Source organism: Hylaeus volcanicus, chromosome 6 (genome assembly GCF_026283585.1).
Source record: "Hylaeus volcanicus isolate JK05 chromosome 6, UHH_iyHylVolc1.0_haploid, whole genome shotgun sequence".
Taxonomy (NCBI): domain Eukaryota; kingdom Metazoa; phylum Arthropoda; class Insecta; order Hymenoptera; family Colletidae; genus Hylaeus; species Hylaeus volcanicus.
This window is the reverse complement of record NC_071981.1, coordinates 23,906,768-23,918,940: the sequence shown is the minus strand read 5'-3', so window position 1 is coordinate 23,918,940 and position 12,173 is coordinate 23,906,768. Positions and strand designations below refer to the sequence as shown.

At 43.9% G+C, this 12,173-nt stretch overlaps 1 protein-coding gene across 4 annotated transcripts in view; it reads left to right on the top strand.

The window, feature by feature from the left end:
- Positions 1-12,173, top strand: part of LOC128878986 (carbonic anhydrase-related protein 10) — a 216,303-nt gene that overhangs the window by 183,059 nt on the left and 21,071 nt on the right. For all 4 annotated transcript variants that reach the window (XR_008457545.1, XM_054127725.1, XM_054127726.1 and 1 more), the window contains exons 5-6: positions 3,249-3,344; positions 7,666-7,732. Coding sequence is in view for 3 of the 4 variants with exons in the window: in XM_054127725.1 (XP_053983700.1) it covers positions 3,249-3,344; positions 7,666-7,732 (163 nt within the window). In the remaining variant the exon portion in view is untranslated. The remainder of the gene's footprint in view (positions 1-3,248; positions 3,345-7,665; positions 7,733-12,173) is intronic.

The following is a 12,173-nucleotide window of genomic DNA, read 5'->3' as shown; positions in this document are numbered from 1 at the left end:
AGTTCGCCTGTGATACATTTTAAATCATTGAAAAAGCTGTAATAACTGTAGTTATGAATTCAGTGAGTAACTTAATGGCATGAATTCTGATACATTCTGGAAGTAGATGGAAAATTATGGAAAATCATATTCTTCTCTTTAACGATATAGTTCCACTGTAATGAATTTGGAATCATTGGAAAAGCTATTTTCCTATTCGAAATAGTACCCAAAATATGTTCGCCTCCGAAATCTCCCCAATGTTTTTCGTAATTGTGTCCTGCCGGATTTCGGAGGAATAATCGCTTCATTTCATCGGACCGAAATATCTCTCCTTTTTCTCGGTGTAACGCGAAATTCTTTCTCGCCCGGCTCGTTTCACTCGGTGGCTTCGTTAAAATTGTATTGTACATTATTAGCACCGGTGCAAAATTACGCGGGTGCTCGATATCAATAAATTAGCCGCGCCGCAGGACGTTCTAAATTGCATTTACTATTTCCCTGCAGGGCATTAAACATAGAACGACTTTCGTAATCGCAGTTGTACTAGGATTCGATTACACGGCTAACGAAAATTTAATTAAATCGAGAACGCCCTTCGGGCCGCACTTTTCGTACCGGTACGTTGCTCGGCGATGATCGAGAATTATAAAATTCAATTTTGCAAACCGTTGGAACTTCATTGCTTTCGGCGAACGGTTGTTACAAATCGCTTTAAAAATATTTGCTGGCAAACATCGCCGATACAATACGACGAAACAATTCGACGTGCCCACGCAGTCGGTAATGAATTTTGGAATATTAGCGAACGCACATTTTCCCACGGTGTTTTCAAATGTATCGATTCATTATATTCGTTTAAAAGGGTTCGCTCGGAATTGTATTTAATAATTCCGTTCGGTTAACTCAACCGTAACACCGGCATCGTTCCCGACACGAGCCAGTTGCTGGTAATTTGTATTGTTTTCGCCGTGTCGAACGTACGTTATGGCGATTATTTTGTAAGATCGCCACTCCATTTGTAACCGTTCATTTCGCGTTTCGTGGCGAACGACTCGCGGAAAAACGGAGGGATAATTCCAAAGGTGGTGGAGAAATGGAAGCAGAGAGGGCTAAAGGGTAGCTGAAGGGTGGCTGAAGGGTGTGGAAATCCGTGTAGGATGCGGGCAATCTTCCAAGTAGTGCTGGTCGTACTTTGATCAGGCGCAGTGGATTTACGCTCATCCTGGGCAATCTGCCGTCTCAATTTCTCTTTCCCTCCGCCTCGCAACGACGCTCGCGACGTCTTTGAACCACGACTCGTCGCGTCGTAGGCATTTCAACGAGCCCCAAGCGCCGCCGGAAGTGCCGTGGCGATGGCATTACTGTTTGAAGAGAGACACTAAACATGGTCTTTCGATTTTTTTTGTTTTTATTCGAGCTTGTAAATCGACGCTGTATTTTTCGCAATGGTTCATATTCGATTGAACATATTTTCATTCCTACAACTTGAATCCCTTTATCAAGGCTTGTTTTGAAATTCTGTTTTCCTCTGTAACTGTAGTATTTGTGCATCATTCATCGATAAGACTGCAACTTCCCTGCACAATTTTCCTGCTCAAATTTGTTCGATTTCCATCGTTCAGACAATTCCGACAACCGAGTCTCCTCGCATCTACGGTAATGTAGAATAGTTCGCAACGTTCGCGTTCTTAACTTCAATTCTAAACTTCGTTTCTTAATTATCGATTGTTTCGAGAAAATGGATTCCGTTTAACTTAACGTTTTTCCTCTCCGTTTGAAAATTGTTTTTTTTTTTTTTATAACGAGCCATCGACGCAAGTTCGTACGTCCTCCGCGCTGTTAGCGAGAGATTTCTTAATCTTGTTCGCGCGAGTTTTATCGGACAAAAAAATGCTACGAACGATAGGTTCCTCATTTTACGAGGGAAAGCCACGGCATCAGGAATGCATAGAAGAATCCCCATCGATCCCGTATTTACAGGACAAACATGACGCAAAGGAAAACATCTCTGTTCTATCGAAATAAAGTTGTTAATAAAGGATCCGAGGTATGTCATGGAAAATTTAATCGACGGATAAAGTCTACTCAAGAATTCACGTCGTTATCGGAGGGAGAGCACGATGACCCCGGAGGGTCCTGAATCTTAATTCCCGACAACGCGAATTGAACGCGATTTATGAAATTTTTAATACCGACGGTTTCTTAGCTCAGAACGATAATCAACGAGACTCTGTAAATATACGACGCGTTTAAACCGCGCACGTAGAAACTCGATCGCGAAAATCGTCGAGGGCCAGATATCGATTTCCATTGGGACAATTGTTATTGTTATATTCGGATACCATCGAACGTAATGAAACGCAAATAGCTGTGGCTGCAGTCGAATAGTTGAGGCTGCCTCGCAGATCAAATGACAATCAATTTGCTCTTTCTGACATTCCTCGGATTCTACCCCAGTTCTGGATGGGACAAGTGATGACAAATAATTCAGCGAATTGTAACATCGACAGGAACGGGAAATGGATAAGATTATTTCAAGAATCGAGAGGGTAATTACTGTAGGAGTTAATATGGTAATTATTTTTAATCCTTTTCCAATTTTCGATAGACTTTCCAGAGACGTTTACGTTCAAGTTTCTCTGCTTGAAACCTCGATAATATCTTGTGTATTCTACCGATACGATACCTGTAAGCCAAGCTCCTTGTCATGTTGCAAAGGCAAGTCTCTTCGTTCAAACCTCGATACTATCTTCTTTATTCTATCAATGCAATATCCGTACGTTTAAATACATCTCAAAATCCAAGACTCTAAACAAGAGCCCGACAGCCGTTGCTGCTTACCATTTTGCAACCCCTATTGAAACCTTAATAGCTCCTCGCAATTACGTACACGATATTCCAAAAGGGAGGTAGGACGAAGAATTAACTCTCGTGATCTACCGAGATCAACCCCTTGAGCATCGAATCCTCTCGGGAACCGGCGGTGAGGATGGCGGGGGGAATGTGCTTTGAAATCTGTCGACGATTAATTCATTCGAAAACGGCAACACGCACGAAACGAAGCTACGGAGAGCACAATTTCGGGAAGACGATCCCGCTTGCACGGGTATTATATATTGTCGGGCACAAAGCGGGCCCTGGACGCCGGAATTTGTTCGTGCGAAGACGAAATTTGTCGACGTAATTACGCGGCGGGGAAATACGAGCGCGGCCACGACGAGATTACACCTGAAAATAATTCCCCAACCCTTGATGTTCTGTTGCAGATACAAGTGTACGGGTTCAATGCGGAGCTGTATCACAACATGAGCGAGGCGCAGGAGAAGAGCCAGGGCCTGGTCGCCATCTCGATAATGGTCCAGGTAAGCCGAACGAAATTGCTGCACGCTTACCAAACGAAACTTTCGGATACTCTCGCTCTTTGAATCGTTTCTGATCGTAACTTCTAAGCGATGGATTCGTGGAAGGGTTAACGAAACACAGGCGGTCCTTTATCTTAATCACTTCGGCGAGTTAGTTAACAGATGCAAAGGAACGAGAGAAATGTAATCTCGAGGCTTTGTCGAGGTTCGTTTAAAATAATAATTGCGTTAAAGAGTATAGAGTAGAGACATCGGAGGAAACAGTGCAGAGGTTGGTGCATTTAATTATTTAACCAATCTAGCAGGCCATTTTTCTTTATTCGATCAGTTCGAAATGCGTCTATCTACCGATTTATAGTACTTCAACAAACTGACAGCAGTTATTTAAATTATTATTTTGTGTCCTTCGAAGCATCGAATTATTTTTAATTATTTTATCCTAAATGTACGCGAAACCTTTAGTAATTTAAATTACATTTAACATTTAACAACACGCGCTCTCCCACGGTTTTATAAATATCGAAGAAATTTTAATTGTCATATTTAAGTTGCAATTTACAAAATTTCAATTCTCGCGATTGATATAAAATTCATCAAAGTTTAATTTTCGCAGAAAATTTAAAATTTTATCGAATTTTAATCTTCGTATTCGATTTAAAATTTATCAAATTTTAACCTTTACACTTCGTTTTAAAATTCAACAAATTTTAATTTCCTGTGTTTCTTTCACGCCTGAATCCCTCGTTGTTAATTTCCTCGGCTGGTTTCCCGGAAATCAGAAACGCGAACGCGTGTATCGCACCTTTCGTAGCTTCCCAGCTTCTTGTACCGGTTTATTAGAGACGCGATCGTCGAGAGAAAATACGAGTGTACGCGAGCGAAGTAGCGCGTGAGAAAGCAGAATGTTTCCTTCGAAAGTTTGGAATTCGTTCTCCAAGTAAGAGCTGCACATCCGCGCAGAACTTGCCGAGCATTTGTCTAGCGGGAGTCCAGCGAGAAATAATTGTTCGACAACAAGAATGTCGCGAACGAAATCGTCCATCCTTCCCCCTTTTGTTAAGTGCAGCGATCTCCGATAAACCAGGGAAATTATCCTCTTCGGAAATTAAAATCTCTCGTATTTAACGCAATTAGTCGCGATTGCTTTTAGAATTAAAATTAACGAATATTCGCGGAAGACAGGCGCAATCTGAATATGCAAATTTGCCGATAGAAAGGGCTTCTCAACGTGGAGAAAAGGTGGTTTCGTTTAGATCTAGATGACTTAGTTTTATTCGTTACGAACATGGTTATCGTGTGACCTAGGGAAAAAAAATATTAATATCACGTTTTCGATTTCTTTTTGCAATTGTAGTGCATTCTAAAAATAGTAATTCTTAAAACACCCCAATTCGAATCATATAACCTGTACTTTATATCCGTGCACAATTCTACCCGACTCGAACAACGTCGTTTCAACAATTTTCAAACTTGATTGGTGTAATTTAATTCAAATATTTTAAATGCTATAAACAACATGAATATTAAAAGTTTACTTTTCACGCAAAACGAAAGAGGTACGCCCTTCGAGCGAATGATTACGATAAATATCGAGCGTAACAAAGAAAATTGGCAAAGAATTTCCCCGTCTCTGGTTTTCCTCCCGTTGGAGTTTCCGCGCCACTTCTCTTTCGCGGTTTCGGCGGCTCCGTCGCTAAAGACCGCGGCAAGGAGGAAAGCGGAGGACGCCAGACGGACGGGTGCCTTCGGAACTTTGAAAATTTATTCCGAAAGTAAACACCGTGCACCGCGTCGCAAAACCTACTGCATGTTTTATGAGGGGCGAAATCTCTGTCGCGTGACGGGGACGGTTTTTCCGCGGGCGGTTTCTTCGCTCGCTTCGTTTGTCTCGCGTCGTTAATTTCGCGGCTCGTGACGCGTGATTCTGGCTAATGACACGGAAACGTCCGCGGGAAGCAAGACGTCGATTCCACTCGAGGGGAATTTTCCTTTACGCCACCGCCGCTCCAAGAGATTGTTAACCCCTTCGTGCTCTCGCCCACGCGCGACTTGTTTCGAACGTATGGAAGCACGTGGCGCGACATAACCGGCGAACATGCATATGGAAATTCTGCGTCGGTGAAGTTCAAGTTACGCTCTTTTAATCCACGACGTAGCTGAATTTCACGATCGACGAAAGTAAGATTTCTTATGTTGAAATAGGTGCTAAACAGAACAGCGCGATACGAGCAGGTATGGAAACTCGTGTCGAAATTAAAGATTGATTACACTCGCATTTTCTCGCGCAAAATTTGTTTTTTTTTTTAGGGGGAATTTATTTGCTTAGGAGAGCAGTTTGACTTCGACTCCGGAAGAGTTCGGAGCGTTGAATCGTGTGCTGTATTACAACTATGCGTGTATGTGTATATTTTTGCATATACTTACTTAACCAGGAGTGGTATTCTCGACTGATTTGAACCGCAAAGTTAAATTACTCATATTATTAACCAGATCGTGTAGCATTAATTTGTGACACAGTCAACGGCAGTTACAAAACGCTATCATAACGTGGATCCGCGTTACGCGCCGCTCCGATCCTCTAATCTAGAAAAGAAAACCGATTAATAATATTCAAACTAAATGATCCCAACTCGAAAAGAACACGTCCTACTGAACCGAACCATCGTAACAACGTGAAGAAAAACATCTTCATAAACCCGTTCTGGTATTTCGCAATCCTCCGAACGGTCATCCGTCGTAACGAGTCCAGGAAACAACAGACGCTCCCGGCCAGCTACGAACGAATTAATTAACGGGGCTCCGTGGCTGGAATGAATTAACGAAACGACCTTGTTTCTCCGACCACGGATGTATTATCGAGTCAATGGGAGTGTGAGGTAAATTAACGAATGCGAGAGCTCGCGAAAAAGCCGGAACGAAGAATATCGAACGATCCCAAAGCGGTCGCCGACGCGACCCCCGTTTACGCGAGCACTTTAACAGGTGCTCCATCTCCGCGCGATGGGCGGATCGTAAAACTGTGTCGCGACCGCAGCCGTGTGTTGACCTCTCTAATAAAAACGGATTATACTCCGGGGATCGTCTGAGGGATGAGATCCAAATGAGTCGCTGGCATCGCTGGCTGTTGTCAGCGCCCTCGAACAATCCACCACCCAAACGAGCCCCTGGTTATTTTCACTTTCCGCCTCCCCGCGGTAAACACCTTCGTAATGCTCGTTTCTTGCCACCTCTGTCGAGTGGAACTTTGCAATTCGTGTTTCTCGACCAGACTCGATTCAATCGCGACGGCGCGGTTACATTTATTCACTTTTCGGGGCGTTACAAGGTGAAATTGGTTTCGATCGAATGCACAGTATCGTTAAAAAGAAAAAGCACATTTCGAGACCGCAGGCTCTCTTTCTACGAAACATCGAAACGTGAGCAATAGTGCTACACTAGACATCGCGATGGTGGGTCCATCGATTCATTTTTGGGGTGAAATAAAATTAAATTCGTTTGAATCGAGTGCACGGTATCGGTATAAAACAGGAGACTCTTTATTTTGAGACCGCGGATGAGGCTCCACCCCCTTTCTACCAAACATCAAAGCATGAGACATTGTCCTGGAAATATTACATTAACGAAGCGTCGATTCGATCGCGATAGGCTGGTCCCAGTGGTCTCGATCAAGTGCACGGTATTGTTACAAAAATGTTCACGACAGCGCCCGCTATTTTGAGACCTCGGGAAAGACTCCATCCCTTTCTGTCGGACATCAAAGCATCACGAATACTCCTTGAAATACCGCAATTAACAAAGTATCGTGATCAAGAACGGCACTCGTAAAGTCACGAAGGGGTACAAAGTTCCAAGCACCGGGACGACCGATTCCTGCCAAGGGGTTGCAGAGTTGTGATAAGCAGAAGTGGCGGGGAGAGGAATATGGCCGTTACGAAGCGCGCGTATGATCAGTTACGGTTCCGTTCCATCACGGAAACGGCGAAACTCTTGATCCGCCGTTGCAGCCAGATGAGCTTTTATTATTTATCGTTACTTTGGAGTTGCGGGGGCCAGTTTGGGTGGCTTTTACGGTTACCTTTAATGGCGCCCAGTGTGGAAGTTTCGAAACGACTCTTCGCCTTCACCTCTTTATGCGGTGCACTTAGCAACGCCGAACAACCCCTTTTCATGGGAAATCGATGGAAAACGTATTAGGGCATAGAATGAACTGGAGGCGGATGTTCAGGAGTTGGGTGACGGGTGGCGGGCAGGGGAAGTCGGTGTTTCCGGGTGGCCGATACCCGTGTCCCGATGCTCAAAGAAATCTGCTCGTCTGTTTCAGATCGGGGAGACGCTGCATCCGGAGCTGCGGACCATGACAAGCGCGTTTGGCAATCTTACTTACCGTGGTGAGCAAAAATTCCACTACTTTTGGCATATTCTACTTGTCGTGTGACTTGGGATGTGACTTAGATGGATTTCGAGCGAGGTCGAGATAAATTTAAGGGAGTATTAAAATTATTCGATTCTGTGACTCGTTAGGAAGGATTTTCAAACTCTGAAAAAAAGAAGTAATTCTTCGTAGTATTTTATCGGAAATATATTCTGTTTATAGCAGTATAACTATACGAAAGTGATAACTAGAAACTAAAAATTAATAAGATTAATTTATATTAAATAGTACTCAATAGTACTCACTATATAGAAGGTAAAATTGAACGATATACCATGATTTAAATCGAACGAAACTAGTATCATTTAAAAATAGTACAAATGGTATCGTTTGAAATAAATAAAATTCTTCGGAACATAAAGAAATTTTCATAGCACGACTTCGAAGTGTGCGTAGAATTTTCGTTGTTTTCGATAGTTTGTATATCGATTATACTTTCAACTGCCCAGCTTGAATCAGGTTAGCGGAAAATTGCGATATGTATGTACTTGAGTGTACTCAGTTTAGAGCGTTAAGCGGTTGGATTAAGCCAAGTGGAATAATCGAGGATCGAAGAAGGTTCGGGATAACGTTGAAATATCGCAAGCTGTACCCTTTCAATTTTTCCAAATTACACGGTTAAATTAAAGTTCAGAAAAAAGATAATTCAGCTGCGATATCCCATTTACCTCCGAAAAACCCAAAAAGATGTTATACGAGAAATGCGCAGTGATTCGTCGGAAGTCGTATCCGATGGATATTTTCCAACCATATGAAAAAAAGCGGGTTTCATCGTTTCGAAAACGACCGACAAAAAAGAATTAAACGCGCGGCGGTTTCGAAGGGACGGTGGCCTTTCGTAAATGTCGAAAAATGTTTGTCGTAAATACGCGAACGAATGAAAATTCGACGACGGTGCTCTCCGCTCTGTCTACGATCTATCGCTGTATCGCGTTCAAACCCGCAGCACAAAAAAAACAGACGCAAGAAATAATACAAAATGTCACGTTGGAGATTCAGAAGGTCGGCAATTGAGAAAGTTTGAATTGAACGTAACAAAATAACGAGTAAATACTTTTTCCTCGAGCTGCGGTTACGAATGATACGAAATATTAGGGCACTCTGTATTTTGAAATAGTCGAGGAGAAATAATTCGAAACGCGACCACGTGATGCATTTAGGAATGAACGGGCAGCGTACGGTTAATGCGAGGACCTTTCGTCTATTCCCGCGCGCCGCGGACTATCAATACGCATTTACGCATTAGCATTGCCTCGGACCACCTCGTGCGTTACAGGCTTTCAACTCGATACCGTGGGCTCCGTTAACGTCTGCACTCCCGATGGGATATTAATAGTTTCGTTCGCGCTCTACCTGCTCTACAATGATCACGATTTATCCCCCACTGTCGCTGCTCGCCACCCTATTAGGGATTCCGAGTCATCGTGTCCGCCGTGTTCGCGAAGTTTGCGGGCGAAATTCCAGCGCGATTAAGAACTTCGATCCCAGCTAACGCGAAACAAATTGCAGCCAAGTTTTACACACCCGACCGAGCCCCGGGACTGTAACGAAAAAAGAACAGACTACGATAACGATGTAATCGCGACGCTTTTGTTTCGCCAAGTAAACTACTTACACCGGGCCGCTCGAAACTTTGAGACGCCCTTCGACCTTTAACGCAAGCTGACATTCCGGAGAAAGGGAGCGTTTGACGCACTGAGGATCGATTTTTATTAGTGGCTGCGGAATCGGTTTGGAAATTTGAATTTTCGAATTAAATCAGCGTCGTCGCGGTTAGTTTTAATTAGATTGTTGAGACTTCGATTAATTATTCTTCGTGGTATCGCGAGGATCGAGAATTTCAGCGGAAACTATCGGTACACCGTGTGCATTAAGAGGTTAATCGCGCCTCCTCGGTTCTTTTCGCTCAGCCCCGCGAAATACCCGACAATATCGAGTCCCGTGACGAGATAAACTCGCCCTTTCGAGAAACCTGGCACGGATATTCGCTGCAGCGAAGTGACTCGTTACCTTAAGAGAGTCATTTTCCCCGTTCCCCCTTCCCGCCTCCTCCTCCTCCTCTTCCGCGTCTTTTTTTCTCCCTCGACTTTTCACCCTCTCGAGTCAGCGACTCGTGCGCCCTTCCCTCGCAGCGGCTCCCTCTCGCTCCGTCTCGCTCACCCCCGCGAAACCCCGTCGGTAGCCGGGAGCGTCGGCACACTCCCCTTTCCTGGCACCATTTTATTTATTATCCGGGGTTATCCCAGCGACAGTCTGCGGCCAACTTTCCGCCGCGGCTCGCTGAAGCGGGCCGCACGGTATTTGGTGCGTGAACCGCGTATTCATCCCGACGCTCACCCTCTATCTCTCGCTCCCTCTTCCATTCCCTCCGCCGTGGTTCTCTCCTTCTCTCTCGCTCGTCCCTCATCTCCCATCTCTCGTCTTTCACTATTCCGCGCGGTGCCACGGCTTTTTCCGACCCCCTAACTCGTCCGTGTAGTTCCGCAAGGCCTTTTGATGGTCCACTAATTGCGGTCGCGTCTTTCAACCGCGGACACGCGACGCTGAATCGACGCCCACCGCCGCGGCGCCAATCCTCCTTCGGTGAAATTTTTAGTTCGCCCGAATCGCACGGGGGAATTAGCGTCGCCCCTGTGTGTGCACGCGCGCATTCACGCTACCGACGCCCTCGACTTCGGGTGAATGAGGATGCACGGCGGCTCGTCTGCGTAAACGATCAATTTCGATAACGCGGGAACGTGTTTGCGGCTTCCAGTGAACGCGGTAATGAATTAGTCCCTTCCCTTGCTGGAGATGGTCTTTTCGCCAAAGGTAAGATGTTTTGGTGCGTGGTCCTTAGGATCCTTTTGTTTCGACCGATGTTGGGGTGATTTCAATGTTAATTTTTACTCTTGTCGCGAGGCTTATATAGAATGATAAGGGTTTGGATCGCAGGAAGGGTGCCATTTTCATACTTTATGTCGATGGAATACTTTATCCCATATTTATGTAGTATCGCGCTAGTCATACCGAAAAGTACGAGTCAAACGTTTCGATTGCTCTTGACGAACCTAAAGCCGGGAGCATAGTTTTTTGAATGACCATTGTCCCATAAATGTTACAATTTGCTGTAAGATTCCTTGTACGTTCATACGTCATTTGTCTAATCCGATGCTTCTCAGAATTATCCGTATATCTTGGGGAAATAAATCACGTCCCTTCAGCGAGGACTATTCGTTCCTGTAATTTCCGTTCTTGGACAGCAATATTGCGGCAACAATATCCAGAATATGAAATACGCGAGGTATGAAACCTTCAACGCTTACCGATCACCGCTCGGTACCGTGATTCACTTGTCCATTGAAATATTCCCGTTTCGCAGCAAATTCAATTACACCGTAGCAAGATTAGTCGATCGGTAATTACGGCCTTTTAATTGCTTCAGTGGTCCACTGTAACGGAAATTAAATCAATCGAAATGAAATCTCATTTCACAATGCTAGAACTGTAACGTGCAAAACCAGTTTGTGGCGTGAACGATTCACTGCCTCGCTGAATATGATATATTGCAATAATACCTGGGCAGATATTAAAAGCGCAAAAATCCGTCAAAAATGGACAATGTTCAATTAAAATATTGGTCCATTTTTTAGAATTCCTTTTCGCAATATCGTAGAATATCGAAAATCATCGAACGATTCGAATAAAATTGTTGTCGAAGATAATACAGAATATTCGTATAATATTCGCGAACGTTAAATCTACGTAACGTTCGTTAAAAATTGTTTGAATCGAAAATTAATTTTCTCCGCGATAAAAGAAAAAAAGAAACGAATTTTTTATCACGAAACACTTTCGACGTCATTTACTGTTTCAGAATCGGCGAATGTGTAATAGAAATTCTACGTACACCCTCTCTGGCATTAGTGTTGCAACTAAAACACGAACTAAGCGAATGTACACATTCGCAGTTGAATCCTACTCCAAGCTTTGGGCTTGGGTTTCCACTAAAATACATAGTGAAATACGCGGATTCCCCAACCGCGGGAAGTGCACTTTCACTGGTGAATGTGAACAGATAAAATGACGATTGTTTATGGAAACTACACGTTTCTAGTTAACACACGACCGCAGTAACATATTCGTAGAACCCTCGTAGCAGTTGCATGAAATAGATATGCATTTATAGTTCGAGGGAATAGAACAAATATGCATTAAACACGACAGAAACGTCACTGTCTTAAAGACGCCATTTTCGTACAATCCTCACTTTCAACTACCCACTTTTGTGACGAACCACACGAAGCCTCCATTTATAAACATTCCTCACTCGTGACCCTTACTTTCGTACATTCCTCACTTACAACCCCTCATTTATGTACATTCTTCACTCATGACCCCCCACTTTCATACATTCC